At 46.0% G+C, this 22,050-nt stretch overlaps 1 protein-coding gene across 1 annotated transcript in view; it reads right to left on the bottom strand.

Annotated features, from left to right (window-relative positions):
• The window catches only part of LOC8051611, a 246,865-nt gene that overhangs the window by 81,266 nt on the left and 143,549 nt on the right, over positions 1–22,050 (bottom strand). Inside the window, exon 4 of the mRNA XM_029970185.4 lies at positions 1,667–1,976. Coding sequence (XP_029826045.2) covers positions 1,667–1,976 — 310 coding nt within the window. The remainder of the gene's footprint in view (positions 1–1,666; positions 1,977–22,050) is intronic.

Genomic DNA, 22,050 nt, shown 5'->3' with positions numbered 1-22,050 from the left:
TGTCGCCCTAATTCTGGCATATTACAAAAAAAGATAAAAAATATGTATATAAATTTCTGGCATAATGTTGATGTAATGCAAAGTATATTTGCAATATTTACGAAATTAAATCAAAACAAATATGCATATTACATATATTCAAACTACATTTGAAGCATACCTTTATTACTAAGCCCCCCCCCCCCCCCTCCTAAGATATAAAGTAATCAAAACTGTTTAGGCCGTGATCTAACTAATTACCACATTTCGCCTTTTTCATAGTTGGCCCCATGGCCACCAACCTCGCACTGGGGTTAAAAAACTACGGGGCTACGCTAGCAGTCACGTGACGTGCTGACGCCGAGAAATTATATTTATTGAATTTCTATAGACTTGAATATTATAGCACTTTGATTTCCATGGACGATTTGAATATAATTTTATGTGACGTCTACACCTCGAATGGCATCATGGCGTGACAGAGTGATGTGAGACTCAGAACACGTAACACTACGACAGACGCCGGACGTCGTCATTTTGAATATATCACAACTCATAACAACTATCGCTGTAAAACAAATGCGCCGAAATCGCTGCTGCCACCACGCTGATTCTCAAAAAAATATATACGTTAGCATTTCGGCAACGGTTATATAGTATAACAAATCATTGTGAATGCAGCCCCTCAGCACTTTTCCGCGAGGTCAACATTCACGAAACCCCTCTTCTTCCTGGTGCAAGCAGATCAGGTCACTTATCGTGTGCACGATGGATGTGCGCGTGATTCGCGGAAAACGAAGGAGGCATTTTGTTGTTGTGCATGCATGTGCATACAGGGGCGACGGCACCGTGCGCTTACGGCCCGATGACATGGTAAGGCGACTGCGCGTCAAGGACGACGTGGCAGGCGGAAGAACAGAACCGCAGTCCGTGTTCATCCTTGGGTCTGCAAAGCCGCGGCAGGGGCTTCCAAGGGTGATAAAAGCGCGCACCCGTTCCTGGCCACTTATTTCGAGAGGCTAGGCGATAGGACGCACAGCAACGGCGGCCGCACAGGATTGGCTGGTTATAGAGAGCGACGACGTGACTTAACATCAGCAACCGAGGTGCAGTGGGGTACAGCGGGGCTGGGCCGTGCTTGGGCCTCCGACAGGGCGCCACCATGCGGCGTGTACAGGTGCGAAGGTGGGTTAATATTTTGAAATGAGCAATCCGCATAATATCGCCGCAAAGCACCGGGATCGGGGTGATGGGTTAACACGCGCCCCAGTGATACACCCACCAACCCCCACTGCAGGGCACCGACATTGTCGAAGGGGGACGTCGCTGCAGTGATCTTCGGTTGTGATGTGATGCCTCACGGCGTCGCTCCCTATAACCAGCCGATTCCGCGTAACCTCCATTGCTGTGCGTCCTATCGCCTAGCCTCTCGAAATATGCACTCTGCTGCCATCCGCCAGCTCTTTCAGAAGGTATTTCCTAGCCAGTTTTCATAGCCAGTGGGGCTGTGGCGCCATCCCGGGGGTGACATTACAAACTTTGGATGTTCCAAACCCGTCCAATATCAGCGAATGTACCAGGGCGCTATTGCTGATGCACTAAAAACAGCCTATATCTGATGCTAATTCATCCAGTTGAAGACGCGTTCAGATGCAGTCCTCTTACAGAGTCCCAATGTCTACTCAACTGTTTCGCTCGACGTTCATGAGGAGCAGTCCCTCGAGGATGGACCTGGGCGACGCCTGCTGGAGCCAGGCGAAGGCTTGTCGCTGCCTGCCTAGCTGCATGGCGATCCAGTCTCGGGGCATCGGGGCCAGCTCGGTCGTCGGCGACGGCAGGTCGTGGCAGGTGAAGCCCGCGTTCTCGCAGAAGTCCACCACGATGCACGACGTGGGCTCGGCCACCTCCACGGACACCGAGCCGCCCGACGACGACATTCGCGGAGAGGTGGCTCCAACGCCGCCGCCCGCCGCGCCACCGCCAACGTCGCACACCTCCTGCGGTGGAATGCAAAGTGGAGAAAGTTTTTTTGTGGAATCAAAGTTTAGAAGCTCTTGGGGTAACAGATGGCTCGCATGTTACGTTTTGTGTTAGGGCGCTGGGACTCGTCAAGCTGCAAAAGTGCAGCTTTTTTCCAGCGCCCTTGTAACGCATGTATCTTTGTGGCAGAAAATAAACTGATTTGATTTGATTTGATCACGCAAAGCTGGTAGCAACTCGCAAATGTTCTTAATATAGAAACACATTCTGTGCTGCTAAGTGTTTGCTCCAGAAAATATGGGCTCAGTAGCAAAACCACTTTAATGGCCGTTGATGCGGCGTCAATTGTTGCCCGGGCACTGTCAAGATGCAAGTTCGCAGCTTTTCGCCTTGTTTCTTTTTTTTTCCTTTCGTGTGAGGCAAAGAAAATAAATGTTTTTATTAGGGCGGACCATTTCTATATAGCTTGCATATCACATCACCAGTTATTGATTGTGGTGGCATTGGTACTAAGCGCGTTCCTTTTGCAGCATACATTTCGCACGACCTAATTATTTTTTCTCGGCAACAAGTAAGAATGACCACCAGCATGGTGACGACACTATGCAGGCCACGCGGCTTCTGATGACGCGACATCAGGTGCCATTCTGATGGCCTTGGCACTGAGAACGTAGCTGACTACTGCATATATCTCGCACTTAAGAGTGGTTCTCTTTCTAAGAACGACTGGGAATGACCATCCACATCGTGCCGTGATGTCACGTGTAAATCATGTATACGTACAAATGCATAGAGGCAACACCAAGACACAACACATTCATTCATTGAAACGTATTTATTTAACGACCAAGGTGGGCACCGCATGCGCCCTGCTGTTTGGTCAAAGCAAAGAAAGATCTAGGAAGATGAAAAGAGCGTCACAAGAAATGAAAGACGTTTACTAATCTCCGTAATGCAAAACTAGAGCGCAGCTCTTAAGGAGGAGGAGAGGAGGGTACGGAGGGGAGGGTGTGCCCCTCTTCCTACTCCGTACCATCCCCTCTGCCTCCTTCCCTCCTTCTCTCCTCCTCCCCTCCTCCTCCTCGTGCTCCTCCTGTCCTCCTCGACCTCCTCCTCCCTTCCTTTCCTCCCCCACCTGCTGCCCTCCTCTTCTCCTCCTTCCCACCTCTTCCCTTCTAATTTTCATCTCCTTCTCCTACTCCTTCTCTTCTCCTCCTCCTTTCCCTCTCCTCTCCTCCTCCTGCTGAAATTGTTCATGGGTGATATGACACGAAATCATGTGACGGCATTTTCCCGGCTAAATTTAGCGGGGAATCTGAATTGATGTTTTAGGTCACGTGACGTCAATTTCTCCACTCAATATAGCGGGGAAATTGACGTCACGTGACCTCAACACGAATTCAGTTTCCCCGCAAAATTTCGTGGGGAAAATGACGTCACATGACTTCGTGTAAAAAACTTTCAGCCTTTCCACCCTGGTGAAGAAGGAAGACAAGCGAAGCTGTACTATGATGAGACGACCTCAAGGACGACTTCTTGGACGACCTCAAGGATGACTTCTAAGACGACCTCGAGGACGACGCCTAGAGGACGACGCCTAGGACGACCTCAAGGGCGACGTCTAGGACGTCCTCTAGGACAACTTCTAGGACAATCTCGAGGACGACTTCAAGGACGACGTCTACGACGGCCTCAAGGGTAATGCCTAAGACGACCTAAGACACAACGTCTAGGACGACCCCAAGGACGACTTCTTGGACGACCTCAAGGATGACTTCTAAGACGACCTCGAGGACGACGCCTAGAGGACGACGCCTAGGACGACCTCAAGGGCGACGTCTAGGACGTCCTCTAGGACAACTTCTAGGACAATCTCGAGGACGACCTCAAGGACGACGTCTACGACGGCCTCAAGGGTAATGCCTAAGACGACCTAAGACACAACGTCTAGGACGACCTCAAGGACGACTTCTTGGACGACCTCAAGGATGACTTCTAAGACGACCTCGAGGACGACGCCTAGAGGACGACGCTTAGGACGACCTCAAGTGCGACGTCTAGGACGTCCTCTAGGACAACTCCTAGGACAATCTCGAGGACGACCTCAAGGACGACGTCTACGACGGCCTCAAGGGTAATGTTTAAGACGACCTAAGACACAACGTCTAGGACGACCCCAAGGACGACTTCTTGGACGACCTCAAGGATAACTTCTAAGACGACCTCGAGGACGACGCCTAGAGGACGACGCCTAGGACGACCTCAAGGGCGACGTCTAGGACGTCCTCTAGGACAACTTCTAGGACAATCTCGAGGACGACCTCAAGGACGACGTCTACGACGGCCTCAAGGGTAATGCCTAAGACGACCTAAGACACAACGTCTAGGACGACCTCAAGGACGACTTCTTGGACGACCTCAAGGATGACTTCTAAGACGACCTCGAGGACGACGCCTAGAGGACGACGCTTAGGACGACCTCAAGGGCGACGTCTAGGACGTCCTCTAGGACAACTTCTAGGACAATCTCGAGGACGACCTCAAGGACGACGTCTACGACGGCCTCAAGGGTAATGCCTAAGACGACCTAAGACACAACGTCTAGGACGACCCCAAGGACGACGTTTAGGACGACCTCAAGGACGACTTTTAAGATGACCTTGAGGAATATGTCTAGGACGACCCCAAGGACGATTTTTAAGAGGACCTCTAGGACGAACTCGAGGATAACTTTTAGGGCGACCTGGGGGTAGCCTCAAGGACGACGTCTAAGATGACCTCAAGGACGACTTGTAAAACAATCTCGAGGACGACATCTAGGACGACGCCTAGAGAAATTGAGCTTCTGCGCTCTGGTGAAAACCAGAGGGGAAAGGCTGGAAAGGTTGCCGCCATCTATGAGCGAGGCCCAACGTTATCGGATTACCTCAGTTGTGGAACTCCCGCGGAGGGGGGTACCCCCGTCACTCACTTCAATCCGCCAAGCCGAAGCGTCGTTCAAAGCGCCATCTATATTTGCGTTTCATAACTATGCGTTCCGAAGAGCCCAGCTGAAGCGCCAAATGGCGATCACAACGCCGCCATTTACCCTGCAGCGGTCACTCGAGGAACCGCACCTAACATCTATTTTGGTTTGGCTTCGATCGGCCATTTCGGAGCCGAAACAGATACAGTGGAAAGGGTTTAAAGAAAAGTTTATTGACACTGTAAACTGCAAGACGTAAATCACACCGGTATACAATAGGAACATGTACGCTACAAAGATGCAGTTACGGAGGTTACATGGATGCCACCCCCGTCTTCTCAGCGGACTCGCCGCGAATTCACCCTGAAGTTAAGATGAGCCTAGGTCGGGACGCGTTACCTGAAATTACCGCTGAGGCATGGTTGTATTAAAAATATATTATTGTGCCGCAAAACCTAGCAAACTAAAGATTTTAGAAAACATCACGCGCCCCCCATTTTGTACTAAACTCCAATAAAAGTTACTACAAAAATAGTTTTTTTCCGTTGGTTTTTACGTTTCTAGTAACGTTGAAACTTACGTCTCCTGATTCAGTTACCAAAGCAGCCGTCTGGCGGCGCGTCGAGCTACGCTTGGCTAAAGTCCCTAGATAAGACCTTCCTACAAGTAGCGACATTCTTTGAAGCGCCGACTGCGTGACGGTGCAGGTTTTAGGAAGCGAATGGCGGCGCACAGCAGAGGTTTGAACTGAATGCCGCCATTCGCTTCCAGTGGAATCTGCTTTGTCATTTGTATGGGTTGTCGTTACTTGTATAAGAAGTATCAAGGGACTTTACGCTTGGCGAGTCGTGGTGAGTGAGGGGGGTACTGTTCGCGCATGCGGCGTCAATGAGCAGTTCCGTAACTGAGCTAATCTAATAACGTTGGCGAGGCCGGCAGGCCGGTTGCCTGTTTGACGCCGTCGTTCATAGATGGCAGCAGCTGTCCAGAGTTTTGTGTCGACCTTTGTTTGGTACGGGACACGATCGTGGGGAACCAAGCCCTTAACAGCTCCGCTGTAAAAATTCAGTTTCTCTACTAGATTTATCGGGAAAATTGACGTTACGTGATGTCAACACCAATTAAATTTTCCGCTAAATTTAGCGGGGTGGTTGCGCTGACAGCGACGCCGACGCCGCGAAACGCGGAAACAGGCGCCTTAGAGCTGGGCTCTAATAAAGAACGTAAATGAGCACCAGTATAAAAGATGCATATTTGTATGTTTATTTGGTAGCTCGAGTCTTTGTGAACGCACATTCTTTGGACGGCAATCTAATACCCCTGTTTCAGGGACAATAAAGATGCTTTCAGAAGAGCTCATTTAAAGAATCGGCGAATCAGCGAGCACTTTCCACTTAGCGCGTATACTGGGCGTGCGCTGGTTTGTCAAATTTTTCAGACGTTTGATATCGTTACAACAGTACTAAGTCGAACCCGTTTAAAACAAACTCTTTCGGATGCGCATTTTAGTTTGATATTTTAAATGTCATGTTATATGGGAACTCGCACATAGCGAATTTAAATGCCGGGATTACGAGATACAACGTATGGACATAAATCAGCAGTAAACACGTATGAATATGTACTTCAATGAATCGCGAAAAACAAAACAAAAAAACCTTTTAGGTTAAAAAAGGCGTAACTGATAACGTGCCAGGTGGGCTCATCCATGAAAGGGGAAGCAATTCCAGTTAAACAGTTTCTTCTGCCGGGACGTTTGCTGGATTGCAGCATCTTGCACGGAGTAGATAGGAATCGCTTACTATTTTCTCCGAGAAGCTGCGCGAGGCGCGCCGGTTACGAGTGAGCCACAAACGCCTGTGCTTGAGTGTTTAGGGCTGGCAGTATGGCAGGCACGTTCTTGAGGGACATTTTGCTTCCTTGATGCCGAAATCTAAACGAAACCAGCGGAACCGTAGAGAAGCGCGCCGTGTGCTTCGTGCAAATTGGAAACAGGAATTCTCTCACGTGGCTGGTCCGTGCGCTTGCATGCATAGTAAGCTCAAACAAGAACAAGATTCATGCTGAAGTTGGTGGAGACTGACCTTTGTAAAGAGTTCGGGTCAGCCGTCCGCGCCTCGTAATCTCAACTCGGGGCCTCGGGGGCTCGGGGGGGGGGGGGGGGGGGGGGGGGGGAGGGGGGAGCACTGATCCCATTGGCTCTAAAACCATCAAGCATCTGCGCAGCGGGCCGCGGTAGAGCCTAGATTACAGTTTTCAGCTGCTCGATTAGGGTCACGTGGTTTATGTGCCGCAAGTACGAAACGACATGCGAGGAGGCGGCAAGAGCACGAATCGTGGATCGTTCGCAAAAATCTCCGCTGTTCCGCCCGTTTTCTTCTTCGCCACGCGACAACGCGGCACATGCGCACCTGCGATCCAATCTCCGCAGTAGGCGTCCGCCATTACATTTCAAACGTTCCACATGGTTTGAGATGGACCGTCTTTCTAATTTAGGCTCTCTAGGACGCGCCGGCGATCGCAGCGCCTTCGTAGTGGATGCGCCAAGAAATTTGTTTTCATGCTCAGTCGCTCAGCGTGCTCCTGGCAACTCTGTAAGCCGCGGCGACGTCGGACTTGTTTTCACCCTGGTTTTCAGGATTAATTATTTTGCTTTGTCCGAGAACGGTAAATTCTGTCGCTGCTTGCTGGCCTTTTCTTGCGAGAACGGTCAAAAAGCGGGACCAAAAAGAATAGAACAAAGCCCACGTTAAGCGGCAGCGATAGAACAAAGAAGCGGACGACACGCGCACGCGCGCTGGTCCACGGAGGAGGTTTGCTTGGCGGCGCACTCAAGGAGTAAAATGCGTGCTTTGGTGGTCACGTGGTTTCGGAATAAGCACAAATTTGATCACGTGCTACGAGCGCTCAAGTGCGTTCTTTTACCGACTTAAAGTTTATCGAATCGCCTCTTAGAGAACCTCATTGCGAATTCGAATGGTCGTTTTGGAGCGCCCCGGAATCGATAGACCAGACTCAAGATGGAGCACACGATCCGAACGGAGTCACTCCACCTCCAGATCCCCTGCGAAACATGGCCATTCCTGCGGGATCTGTGGATGCCTTCCCGTCATTCACCTTCCCGGGAATCCTCTTCCCGCAGTTCCGGATCTCGAAGCACATGTTTTCGCAATCGCGGTGCTAACAACACGTGTTCAACGCACGAGCGAAGTTATTCATGATGGGAAGGATACGTGACGTTAAGCGATGTGCATCAGCGTACTCCATTTGCCTCTTCATCGGAATACTCGCGAGCGGTGTCCAAGTACGTCTTGATTTTCGGCCTCTTCAGCAGTGGTCCGAAAAGGCAGTCGAATTCATGCGGGGCATACAAGTAATATTTGTCGTCACTGCTACTCGAGCCGCTGCTGCTGGAGGGGCTGCTCGAGCAACTTGACGACGAACTATAATCAAGCAGCAGGCAGCAGTAAAGCGGGCGGAACTTCGCGAGCGGCCATTACGAATTCTTCTGAGGCGAGATGCCCGACAAGGAAGGAAGTCACGTGGGTGCTTAGCCAGGCTGGCTCCCGGTCGAACCCGGCGAAAACGGCGGAGGGACTTTTCTCGGATCCGGATGGATATCTGGAGTGGAAGCTTATCCAAAACGACGAGTGGAACACGTATGTCTCGATCCCAATCGCCCGGTGAAATAGGCGCGCTCCAGGAAAGTCGATCCCGGCGAGCTCCAAAAACGACCAGTGGAGTTCGCCATCAGTTTGGACAAAGTAGAGATGAGCCTCCGTTTAGCGAATTCGGCCGCTGTTAACATTTTTGTAGTGAGACGGCGCAGACTGCCCCCGTGAAGCTGCGTAGAGGGGGATTGGGGGGGGGGGGGGGGGTGTTAACACGCGCCCAAGTGATACACGAGTGAAGTAAGGAAGCCTTTGTGAGCAGGGTCCTCTTTTCAATAAACGCCACTGTTCTAAACTGAGGCTCCGCGTTTTGAACACCGAGCTTCGATAAAGCGTGCCCGTTCGCTGAAACGTGTTTTGATAAATTGACGTTCGACCAACTGCTGTAAACTCCATGGGGACGCCGTGGAGAAACTCTCCGAGGGCGTGCCGAGCGTCCCGACCTTGACTTTGAAGCGCAGTTATTTCAGTTTGCGCTTCCATTTGACTTTTTTTTAATAGGATAGGCGTTTGAGGGTTCCTTAGGGACGTTTTCTGTTGCAGAGCTCGATATAGCCAATAGGGTGTTCGCTCTATAAATACATTTTACGTGCATTTTCTTTTGAAATTATTGGTCGTTCGATATAGACAGTTCAAACTGGATCCAGATTTGTTATAAGCGGGCGCGACCTTCCAACTTCTGTAGTATTTGATTCCCGGGATATAAAAATTAAAAAAAAACAAAAACAAAATCCGACCTCCTGTTTGTGCCTGTTTAAGCCCCCAAGGGGTCGACATTCACGAATCGTTACAGTTGTTTTAGTTAATTATAAAAAATATCGGAGTGAAAGTAACGAGCCACACGTATTTTGGGCGCCAATGTTTTATATGTTTTTAACTAAAGGGACGTTGAGATCGAATGTTTGGTTCCGGTGGAAGCGAGGGTTAACACATTCCAAGAAGACGCTTTCCAATCTAGTTGATCTGGTTAAAACTTCTTCGTAAAATGCATGCCTCTTTTTTCTTCCAAGTACCGACAACCACTCTTGAGTAAACGCCCGTGAAACGTGCAGTGAGCTAGTGCTAGACTGTCATTCGCTTCCAAGCACCACATGGGGCACCGAACTCGTGCACTGGCGCATTTGACGCTAGCTCTAAGACGAACACAAACAGATCAACGTGCTTTAGTTCCAGTAACGTCAGCAAAGACTACCAGACTAAAGATATTAACAGAAGAGAGCACTTAAAGAACCTCTGACACGCCAAAAAAAATTTTTTTTCATGCTAGACGTTGAATTGGCTTGTCAGGACATTACAAAAAAATTGTTTCACTATAGAGGTGCGTAGTTTTTTTTTATATAAAAATAGAATTACGAGGCCTAATTCAAAGTTCCCGCCAGTGCACTGTGACGTAACAGTGTACCGCAAGGTGTCGGGGCGGTCAGAAGGGAGGCATCGCCGGCAGTCACGTAAGTTGTATCCCTCCTCGTGCTTACCGCGAGCGCGTGTAATATTTTTAAATATTTTTGTTATTCTCCGCACCTCCACGATCGATCCAAGCACACGAGGTTTCTCTTATTTGCTTTTCATCCCTTAATGTTGCTGTAAAGGTAGAAGAAGAGGAGTCAGTGAATTGGCGTGATCAACTACAATGCCTAGAAGGTGCTATATTGGGGACTGTCACGGTATTTCAGCAACTGAAGAAGAGATCACACTGCATGCATTTCTGAGAGACGGCAGGCATCTTCAGCCTGGAGAGCATACAATGAGTCGACGACCTCGGTGTCCGAACCTTCAGCAATGCAATTGCGCGTGACGTACGCAAGCAATCCTATTTTTTGCGAGCGTTCTAAGTTTTTTTTTTTTTTTTTTTCAAAACTCGATAGCTTTTTTTGTGTCCAGTATGGCTCCGTACCATCGGACTGATGGCATGCACTCGTACACTGGCTTGTACTCGCAACGCTTTCATCATTGACCTCCATCACGTCGATCCACTGACTCTTCGTCGTCAACTTTTACAGCAGGCAAACTAACCAACGGTGCAGCGATAAAGAGCTAGTGGCACTGAAACTTCGTTTTCTACAATCTCTCGTACAAAGAGCAGAAAAAAAAAAAGTCTTAGGCACGGTCGCGGAGAGCACGAGGAGTCAAACTCGCATGACTTCCTGCGAACCCACTTTTAGTGACATAGGTCGATGCCTCCCTTCTGATCGCCCCGACACCTTGCGGTACACTGTTACGTCACAGTGCACTGGCGGGAACTTTGAATTGGGCCTCCTATTTCTATTTTTTATAAAAAAAAAACTACGCAACTCCAGAGTGAAACAATATTTTTGTAATGTCCTGACATGTCATTTCAACGCGTAGCATGAAAAAAAATTTTTTTTTTGGCGAGTCAGAGGCTTTTTAACCAAATCTAATAACATGAATGACAGTTTGTGTTATTATCCTTATTTAATACATTTAGAGCATAGGAACTCATCGAAATGTTTGATGTGTGATTTATGATAATTTGCCCCTTTTTTGCTTTCGAATGTAAATTATAACTGTAACTACCACCCGTATTTCTCTTGCAATCAGGTGAGAGCTACGACGCTATAACAATTAAATTTATATCATTGCTGGTATTTCACCACGACAGTCAATTCTAGCAGTTAAGTGTTATGCCTGAGTCCCACTAAAGCCGCAAACAGAAACAAACGACCGCGATAAGCCTCAAAAACATGGAGCCTGCTCACGATGATACCTTTGGCAGGCGTTTAGCCGTTCGGTGCTCGTCAAGTAATCACGAGTGATTGCAAGCCTGCCAAAAATACCCTCGCTTGCATGCCGTTAGTGTGTGAGCATAGCCTCCTTTATTGTACAAAGCCCGTCAAATCACGAAAGACTTTGGCTTGAGCCTTGTTGCTGTCGTTTGTTTGTTTGTCGCTCTAGTGGGACTTGGGCATTAGGGTTTTTTGAAGGAAGTACTAAAGTTTAACATATTTTTGGCTGGTTAGGTTTGGTTCTACGAGTTGTCAGAGAACCTAAACGCTTACGAAAAATGAACCCGCGCTGCTAATAGTGTGGCGCTATTTTGAATGCCATGATGCCGCACGAGTTTCTCGGGGGGCATCGCAAGATTGCAGCACTAGTCGATATGAAGGCCCAAGGATGAATCACGAGGCAAGAAGCAGAAGCCTAATAAGCCACGCCTTAAGTTTTAAGCTGCCAGTAACTACAGGGTGCGGCCATAATGACCAGCACACTTGGAACGTCTTGGAAAATTTAAATTTAATACGCACATACCTGAAACTGGGAACGCGAACGTCGTGTGGCGAAAATGTTAACGTTAATTTTTTTAAATCTCAATTCAATGCTGGTTTAATGAAAAGTACGAGCAAAACGGCGGCCTGTATTTTCTATAACCTATACCGGCCTGACCTTCGTCTGCAAGCTCGCTTCCAGGTGGCAAGGTGAGCTCAGGAACGCTGCGAACGTCATAGGCGGGGCCGGGGAGGAGCGGGATGACGCCGATAATTAACGATTTTATCTAAATATATGAAATATGATACAGTTTCAGTTCACATTCAGTATCAAGCGAACTTTTCCGTTTTGTCATCTGCTATCCGTTGGCGCATCCCTGCTGGGCCTAACCAATCTAGAATAATGGAGGCTTCCGTACGCCCCACTCTTCACAATTGAACCTTATAGGCCGATCCCGAGCGTCCATCGACACTTTGATTGGACACGAGGACCAGCCGATCTCTGACGCACACTCGTATTGAAACTGTGTGTTAATCAGCTCGATCTCACTGTGACAAGGTGAAATGTCTAGTACACAGACTGTTTACTAAAGGTGGTGTTGGCTGGTCACGCAAGGCGCGTAGGAAGGAGAGAACAAATAAGACGACAAAATAAAACGAGCATTCGTCTGCTTCAGAATTTATGGTTTATCAACAAAAAAGTTCGCTCGATTTTAAGTGCGAACTGAAACGTTGTCCTCCTTCATTTATTTTCTTTAAATAAATATTTATCGCGATTATTCCGCTGGTCGCCAATCCCTTCAAAGGCGGTCTCGGCGTTCCCACGTTCACAGCCCCAAACCAGGACGCAGAAGAAGAGCAGGCCGGTATTCGCGTCTCCAGCTCGTTGCTCGCCCTCTCGCGGCAGAAACGGGAAGCACTCTAGTGACTCTACTGAGGGTCTCCCGGTTCTGCTGCCTAGCGGGCACGGCGGAACTGCTCGCGATCATGGCTCGCAAAATGTCATTCCCGAATGCAAATAAAAGAAAAAAAAACACTCTTCACTGTCCCAACTAAGTACTGCAACCTGTATGGCATTGTATCTTACTAGAGAGTTTCAGTAATGCGTATAGAAACAAACGCAAGCGATCTGCGTTTGCGTTAGAGTGGCGTGCTCCGCGCTGCGCATGCGCGTCATCACCATGTTCCAATCTAAGGCCGGAATTTTGGGCTCCACGCACGCGCAGTCTGGAACACACAAGCACGAAGTGCTTCCTTTCGCTCGTATGCGCAGTACTGTCGTTTCACCGGTTTTCCAACGCCAACGAAAGGTGCTGCGGTGAGCAGACGTGCAAGCGGACAGGTGTTCCTTTGAACTGGAAAAGCTGAGATCGGTCAAACGATGGAGCGTACAAAAGTAAGGAGACTAAATGTTCTGGAAACATTAATAATAATATATTTTTTTTATTGCATTTGGTTTGGAAGGATTGGCCGTGTCTGGAAGTTTTGCCAATTCTCAAAAGTCGCGACTTCGATAGCACCCTGTTCTTTATCCACAAGGATTGTAATTTTACGCATATTTCTCGGATGAGCTAGAATGCTTTTCTTGATTTTAGACAATTTTTATTTCATAAATTGTTAACTAAAAATGCTGCAATTCGCCCGAGTAATGATAGTATGCACACTTTCCATTGGCCACTCGTTTGTGCGTTTGAGATTAGATAATACGCAACAAATAATATCAGAGCTTGAAAAACTACGAATTAAATTATTTTGATTGTAATATGATTATGATGACGAATTTCGACAATGTACGGTTCAAATAAACGCCACGATCCCAAGAAAACGCCATTTAATCATAATAGCCTTTTCAGAAAGGTCTCGTTTTGTTTTCGTTTTACCATATGCGAAACTCCGACACCGTTATCAAGATAGAGAAACAGTCAAACACTGGATATAATATGAAGTCTTATGCATCACGCGTTGCTTTTAAAAAAATACACACACTTCTGTTGTCTAACTCGGATTCCGTCTTTGGGTTTTTGTAGTGAGAACAGCATTTATTAATTTATACGTTTCGTGAACATATTTTAGAATTATCACCCGGGCCGATATTCTGAAAAAGTTGATTGGGTTTGCCGTTATTGTGCTGGAAATAATATTAAAGCCATTGATCATCTAAATACCCCGGAACCAAATAAAAGGCCGCAGTTAATTATTCCACATGACAATAATCTGAGCAAGAAAAAAGAGCAAAAACCCACATATATCAGCACCAATGTTTTCAACAAATGCAATATTATATGTTACCTCTAAGTTGTATGGAATACCCTGTCTTTATACTATAAAGGGACACTTAAACCTCCAAAATATCTTGAGGTGCCTGGATCGAGCACATATCATAATAAAGTTTCCGTGAACAACATTTGTAGCTCAATAATTACGTCGTGAGACACATCTCGAGTTATGCAAGAATCCGAAATTAGCACCGATATCGAGAAGTTACATCCGAATTGGCGTCAGTTGTGGTTTCGCTCCAAAATTAAAGCCTGCCTCCTGGTATAAATATTACGTTAAACCCCGTTTTTGTTTTCAGGGTAAAGAGGTGGCCCGCGCTCATAACACCCTAGGTTCCTTTTATAAACAGGAATAATTTGTGTCGCTTAATGAAGCCAGTACAGTAGACAAGCTCAGCAACTGACGTACAGCACGATTATCCAACCCTCACTATAACCGCCATTTTGAAAAACGAGTGGCGCCAACTATTATGAATTAGAGTGGCGATAGTTCTGCTTTATATATATATTTTTTTTAATTTCAGTGGCTCTAAGTTGAGCTTTAAAAGGAAATATTTTAAAACTTTTTGCAAAACGACGTTCGCGCGCCCAGTTTCAGGTAGGTACGTTCGGAATTATAATTTTGCAAGGCGTGCCAAATGTGCGGTTCTTACTGCCGCACACTGCATAGACTAGTTTTGACTGGTGCCTGCCATGAGATAAAATCATAAAACACCGGCGATCGACTTGTTCACGCTACCGCGTTGTGTTCTGTAGCCACCCGATAGATTATTAACGAAATTTTATAAAATCTATTTGCCATTACTTTGTAGAGATAGCTTTTGTAGTAGCTTTTCCGACTGTTTAGCAGTATCTTTTTTGCCGCTGGTTTTATGATTACCTCTCTAAGACTTATCAACAGTACAAAAAATTTAGGATCACGAGAAAATTTTATGCTTCCGAGCAGGTGATCATAATTTACATACTGGCGCCTCTATGTATGTGGGTTCTGCTTCTGTAGGCGTGCAGGCGAGCGTGCTGATGATATGTAGGATCCTGCGTATAAACAAAATGCAGGAATGTCTGTCCCGTTTTACACCCTAAAAATCTGAAGAGCCTGTGTTCCCACAAAACTGTGGAAAGAGTCAATCTCCGATATCTATGTAGGGAGCTTGGCGAATCACGAGGCTGGAAATGTGTTTAGACCTAGAGAAAAATAACCTGCAGTGTGAGGTTGAGAACCTGAAAATGTCATGCTCAGTGCCAGAGATCGGACCTGAGAACTAAACTTCTTTAAATTATCAGAAAGAATAAACAAAAAGACGGACAAGACGAGCCATCTTGTTGTTTATTCTTTCTGATAGTTTAATCATCACCAACGCGCTCACCATAACTTTGAAATTCTTTGCAGCCTCATCATTCACCCAGATTGCAACGATCGGCTCTCTCATGTGCTTCGCTGGAAAGTTGGCACTCCAAAAGTTTTGAAGTGTGTTTTTACGATATTCGTCACATCAGAACAAATGAAACAGCTCATCTTGTTCAGGTGAGTTTCATTTAGGGAGTTTTTTTTTGTTGTTTTTTTTGTGTCCCGGGGTAATGGCCCCGCGCACGATCCAGCAGCCCTCACACTAATTGCAACTTCTGGCAGTCGCTAATTCATTCTTATTACTGTCAGGTTCGAGAACGCTCTGCTTGGTTGATGTACACCAAACTATACCTCTGAAAGCAAGACCGAGTGCGAGCCAGAGAGGAATGAAAAATACTTTGGGGAACATCTTCGTTCGTTAGCAACAGCGGCAATCTTTTAATAGCTTAGAAGAGATGCTGGCAAAGTTTTGAATAACTTCTCGTCCTCTCTCGCAATATATAACCATACAGTTATATATTGCTAGACGCAATATATAACCGTATGGTTATATATTGCGTCTAGCAAGGCATGCGTGAAAAAGAAAATATCGTGTAGCGTCCCTCAGCTCATTCATGATTAACGGGGGAGAACACCACAACTTAACTGTAAATATATTGCTATTAAATATGATCTTTATGTACTGTGAAAAGTTACTGAGCTTGTAAGGTACCTACAAATGGTTATAAATTCTTGGTGCAGTTATGAACTATAATAAGCATTCCTAAAACAATACATATTCCAATTAAACGAAGGAACGAGCATAGCAAGAGTTGAGTATGATTCTTTCTATCCGTACAGAAGAATGCAGTCTTATTGACGATATCCTAGCTATTTCTCTCGATTTAAGTGTTACTCAAACATCCTTGAAGCTTTTGTGTTGCTCGAATTTTGCGACCAAAATATACCGCTTCCGTATTCAACGCACCCTAGTAGGTGCGTCCATTTTGAGTCAGTGCAAGAACTTTTTTGCAGTATGAATGCTCGGAGTATTTTGTGCCTGAAACACAATTAAACGTTAAAAACATAATAAAAAAAAATACGCCACACGTTGTTAAAGGGACACTAAAGAGGATTCTGGGGCCGTTTGTTTTTGGTCGTAACTGATTCTACGGGTCCTAAGCACCCTAAAAATTCAAAAATTACAATCCCGCCACGACGATGTTAATATTAACAACATGACAAAATGTCGGGACGCACTTCTTTCTGAGCGGATTTTTCCGCTAGGAAAAGGCGGTGCATATCCCAGCTGCGGTGTCAGCGCGGTGGCGATGGGTGTTGGTCGGCCAATCGCAACCCGGAGAGGCATCCAGGTTCCCGAGCGGAAACATCCGCTCAGAAAGGGGTGTGAATGTCTCGACAGTTCATTACGTTTTTAATAGGGAAATCGTTGTCCTCTGATTGTAATTTTTAAATTTTTAGGATATTTAGGGCCCGTAGAATCAGTTATGTCCAAGAACAGGCAATCGCAGAAACATCTTTAGTGCACCTTTAACATTAAGAGGCAGACATAATTTGCTTCATCCCACGAATCTTGCCACGTTTGTCACATAGTGCGACTGAATATCTGCGCCGCCTTGAAACGTGACTGGAGAGGCCGTGGACCTCCCAAGGTTCGTGCCCGAACAGTTTCGAAATGTCGAGACTCGTTAGGGATCGAAATTGAAAAGTTCACAATTTTCAAACCTTGCTGAGGTTCGAATTTTTAAAGATAAAAAATGTCAAGTTTTCTGAAAGTTTGATTTCGAATATTTTGAATATCTGACAGATGAAGCATGAAAAAAATTTAAATGTAATACTTCTTTGGAATTCAAGATTGAAATTAGAAGATTTCAAATCTGTAAGCTCGAAATCCTTCAATATTACGGATAGAGATTGAATTTCTCCGTCCCAAATATAATTTTCACAAATTCATCTAAAACAAAAATTGCGAAATGTACACGTTTTACTTGAACGTCCTTTGTGCCTTTTTGCCAGCTAATAGCAATCCAAGCAAATGTTGCTTAAATGCGATGCTTGAAAAATACAGCACGACTCGACAAATTGGAATGCGCTGGACAGTTAGAGGGATAAGAGTAAAGCCACATAAATGGCGAAAACTAAACATCTTCGAAGGGACAGTTGTTTTATCCTGTATTTGTCCTTTAAGTCAATTTACTTTTATTCTATCAATTTACTTACGAAGGGACGTATAGACAAGAGGCGTCCCAAAAGGTTTTTTTCCGTTCTGGGCGTTTATTTTTGGTGGGATTACTCGCGATTACTCGCAGAATGGAGAAAGACATTGCACACATGCATAGATTGCGACACAGCTCAAGTCAGAGGAGAACGCATTTATACTTCGTCTCATCCTACGATGGACTAAAGGCCAATGCCACGGGCCGCCAGGTACAATCACGTTCCACGCTATACTATGGCACGCTTAACATTGATTAGGGGTGGACGAATAATGCCCGAATTCAAAAGCACTGCATCATTTCTATAGCTTCGACGCTGCAAAGAGCCTATATGTCTTGGCTTTCTTTGCGATGTAAAATTGTTGAGTCACTCAGTGCTCTTCGATTCGAACCACTGTCCACCCGTCCCCTCATCAGTGATCCGAGACGCGGGCATCGATACGTGTATCAAAGCGAAATACCGCACAGTTCCTAAGTGGCTCGCGATTGGATCTGTCGGTGCGTAGCTTTTGCCTTCAGTCCATTGTAGGGGAGACGAAGTATAGGGGAAAAGGGGGGGGGGGGGTGCCAGGTTGCTAGTGTCTCTCTCTCTCATTATGGCAGGCGGCGCATAATGTGTCTGTCTCCTGAAATTCAGCCCTATACGTCCTCGTCTTCAAAACTCTCGTTCTCGCCTCGAACAGCAAAGAACTTCCCAGTGAATTGTCAACACACATTTTCCCTTCTTATGTCCTGCTTTCTTGACCTGTACACTGTTAGAGCGCATTTCTCTTGCATTCTTTCCTCCCACGTTTTCCTCTCTGCCTCTTTCACGCCCTTTTCCACCGAAGTAGTCTGCTCAGCCCCATCACTAGTGTGCAGGTATTTAGATGTAAGCATTCGGGTTCGGTTTTTCCGGTTTGTGTTTAAACCTGTCATGTATAAATACTGGAATAACTTCCGTGCCCGCCGCGTATCATCCATTTCGGTCAACCTATGTTCAAATTTCAACTTACTGATTGCCTCCCTGCTTTCAAAAGACGACCATCACATGTCCCCCTGTACTCCCTGATTTGGTGTCTTTCCATGTGCTCCCAGTGCCAATCTGGCTACGCTTCTTTGCCGAATTTCTAATCCTGATTGAACCTCTGATTTCATGCACAGTACTGCATTGCCAAAAGACGGTCCTGGTACCATCTCTCCTTTCTATATACAGCTGACAACTTTATATCTATTATAGTTTCATAGTGCCTTGAGTTTCATAATAGATAAATTTCTTTTCCCTATTTTAATTATGTTCTCCTCAACTTCCTCTAGATATTTCCTTCCCTCATGAAGCCAGACTCCCAGATATTTGTATTTTCCTGCATGGCCTATTACAACGTCTTGTAACCTAAGGGGTTCCCTCTTTTTGTCGTTAAACCCCATTAGTTCAGACTTGTCACTACTAAAACTCATGCCCAAGGTGTCCCCTTCCTCTCCACATATTCCAGCTAGTTCCTGTAATGTACCTTGGTTATCTGCCATGAGTGCTATGCCATCCACATACATCAGTCGTAGTATTACCTGTATTACCCATTTTCCCCTTCTTCCATGTAACCCACATCAAAACCTAAGTTGCTCTGCTCTAATTTGTTTTCCATTTCACTGAGATATATAATGAAGAGCAGAGGTGACAGTGGACCGCCCTGGCTGAGTACTCTTTTTATTACTGCGGGTTGTGTAGTTTCTGCTTCCCATGTTATAACTAACTTTTTGTCTGTGTACATCTGCTGAAAAAACCTAACCATATTTGTATCTAAATTATATTCCTTCAGCTGACCCTAGAGTTTTTTCTGGCTCACATTATCGTACGCTCCCTTGATGTCCAAATAAGCTAGCCGTAAATGAGTTTGGTTCTTCAATTCTTTTTCTATACATTAAGTGGTGACGAATAAGTTATCTTTTAGTCTTCTATCTCTTTGGAATCCATTTTGGAGCTCGCCCAGTATTTGCCTATATTCTGCCCATTGCTTTATTCTACGCTTTACTATCTGGATAACTCATCTGTATAGAACTGAAGTTATCGTTATCGGGCGATATGATTAATGTTGTCTTTGTTTCCTTTGTCTTAATATATTAGTCTTATTTTACTCAGTTTCCCATTATTTCGTACCTCTCCTCCCGTAATTACTTGGTTAATCACATGCCGTAACTTCAATTTGCTTGTTTTTCCTAGTGTGTTTGTGAGTTCCATGGGTATGTTGTCTGGGCCTGCCGCTGTACCTGCTAGAACCTTACTTTCTGCCTTGTCCCATTCTTTTGCAGTCGTCTTTATTGTTAAACAATTCAGTTCCCTCTCAACACTGCTGCTGCCCGTGCTATTCAATGTCCCTTTCTAATTAAGCTGGGAGAAAGCCTCTTCGATTGTCTGCCTAATATATTCCCGTGCCTCTCACCCCTCTGCTCTTCTCCCCTTCTGTGTTGTCAGTAAGTATTGAAGACCCTCTGTCTTTCTCCCCTGCGCCTTCAATGTGCTCCCAAAACCTTTTTTGCTGCATTCCTGTCTTTTTTTATTTATTTCAATCATCCACTGTTCTCCTGCACTTTCAATTTTGGCCTGTGTTAAAGCTGATGCTTCCCTTTTCCGCTTTTGGAAGTTCTCCCATTTTGATGCTACTTCAGCTGGCAAGGCTCCCCTTTTTTTTTGCCCAGCTATGCTCCCTAGATGCCCCTTGGCCCCGCATTATGGTCGCTTTGACCTCCTTATCCCACCAACTTTTTGGTTTGTGTCTTCGTTTTTGCTTTTCCATTTGTTTCATTTGATGCTTCTCTAATTCTCTTTTAAAGATTCCTATCAGATCCTCATACGCCCATACTCCTTCTGGTGGCCCCATGGCCTTCGAATTATGGACAGTGTTGCCGGAATTCTACACAAAAATATTAAATTTTAGAGTAAGAATATTTGATGAAGTAGTCTAATTGACGTATTATGGTATTAGTAAAAAATTTACTCAATTTCAAAAGTACACTGTTAGTACACTGTGCTAGACTGTTAGCGCGAACAGGGCATCGGTGCTTTTCTGCACTTTAGGGGGGATCGGTGGCCGAGTGGGCTGAAGCGCACACCCAGCTCGACGCGCGTGGAGCGAAAGCTCGCGCTGCAGAACCCAGGGATCCTGGGCTCGAGCCCCACTCCTGCCCGTTTCGATCTGGATAAGCATCGTACCGGCGTGCGGTCGTGTATCACTACTGCGTGGTGCACGTTAAAGACCCCAGGCTAGCGGTTGTACTGCACTGGCTAAATTGCTCATCTACAGCGTGTGACTCGTCGCAACTTTAATGGCAGACCAGCTACACGCTGTATAAATATCCCCACAACCCCAATTATTATTCTGCACTTTACTCAAACAGAGTATCAGTGGACACCACACTATGGAGCCTAGCTTACTGCCCTAAATGACACCTCTCAGCCGCTCTAGTTTTTGGTATGTCTGCTCAGTTTTAGAAGCAAAGCAGAAAAAAAACTTGTGATAATTTCTTCGGGCTAAACTGTCGCGCTGGGCACTTCTAACGCTTTAGTTAGTTTGATACAGTGGGATAAACCTAAACAGATATTTCACTTCCCCCGTCAGACGGCGTCAGTTCGCTTTTGATATTTTCGAGCATGCGCACAAACTGCTAGGTGTTACATACCCTGAAATGTTCTAGTATCACAAATGATTATATCGTCTTTTAGCTTCACGTCTATACTGCGTTTCACTGTAACTTGGCGAATTGTGGAAGCTAGAGCCCCGCGAACCTATAAGAGCGTCGGAGCGAGGCTCGTGACCCGACGTCATGGGAGCATTTATGCGACTAAGCCAAATGCAAGGCCCGAGGCCCGGAAGAACCGGCTGTCGTCTGACAGCCAAGAGTCGTCTGCTCCAAATCCAACCAACTTCGAATGAAGGTCCACCAGACTCCAGAGCAACATTTCCGTTAGCTAGAATAGCGAGCACTTCAGGAACAGGTCATGAGATAATCCTACGCTCAATTTATCCGCGTATCTTTGACGGGTGCTAATGCAAGAGCACAGTGCGATGTTTTGAGCGGAAACGGCCGATTACACGGCTGTGATCGCCGGCGACCGCCAACGGCTATGGCGCTACATGGCGGAAATAAAACCAAGCGGATACGGATGTGGCTTCACTTGTTTTGTTTAAATATAATTAGAACTCGAGAATTTGTGAATATTTATTCTCCATTTTCGTATCTTCTCGTTATTGATGGAATCGCGTGAGTTCAATTGCCGTTGAAAAAAAAGAAGTCTAGAACTGATTTATATCCTGATTTCTATAAATGATATTGTGTCTTGCGTAGATGCCTCTGAGCTATTATTTTTCGCTGATGACATTAAGTTATTAAAAAGCATTCATACACTTCAAGATTGC

Source organism: Ixodes scapularis, unplaced genomic scaffold, assembly GCF_016920785.2.
Source record: "Ixodes scapularis isolate PalLabHiFi unplaced genomic scaffold, ASM1692078v2 PGA_scaffold4__175_contigs__length_147842914, whole genome shotgun sequence".
Taxonomy (NCBI): Eukaryota; Metazoa; Arthropoda; class Arachnida; order Ixodida; family Ixodidae; genus Ixodes; species Ixodes scapularis.
The sequence above is the reverse complement of the archived record's forward strand: the minus strand, read 5'-3'. Positions and strand labels throughout refer to the sequence as shown.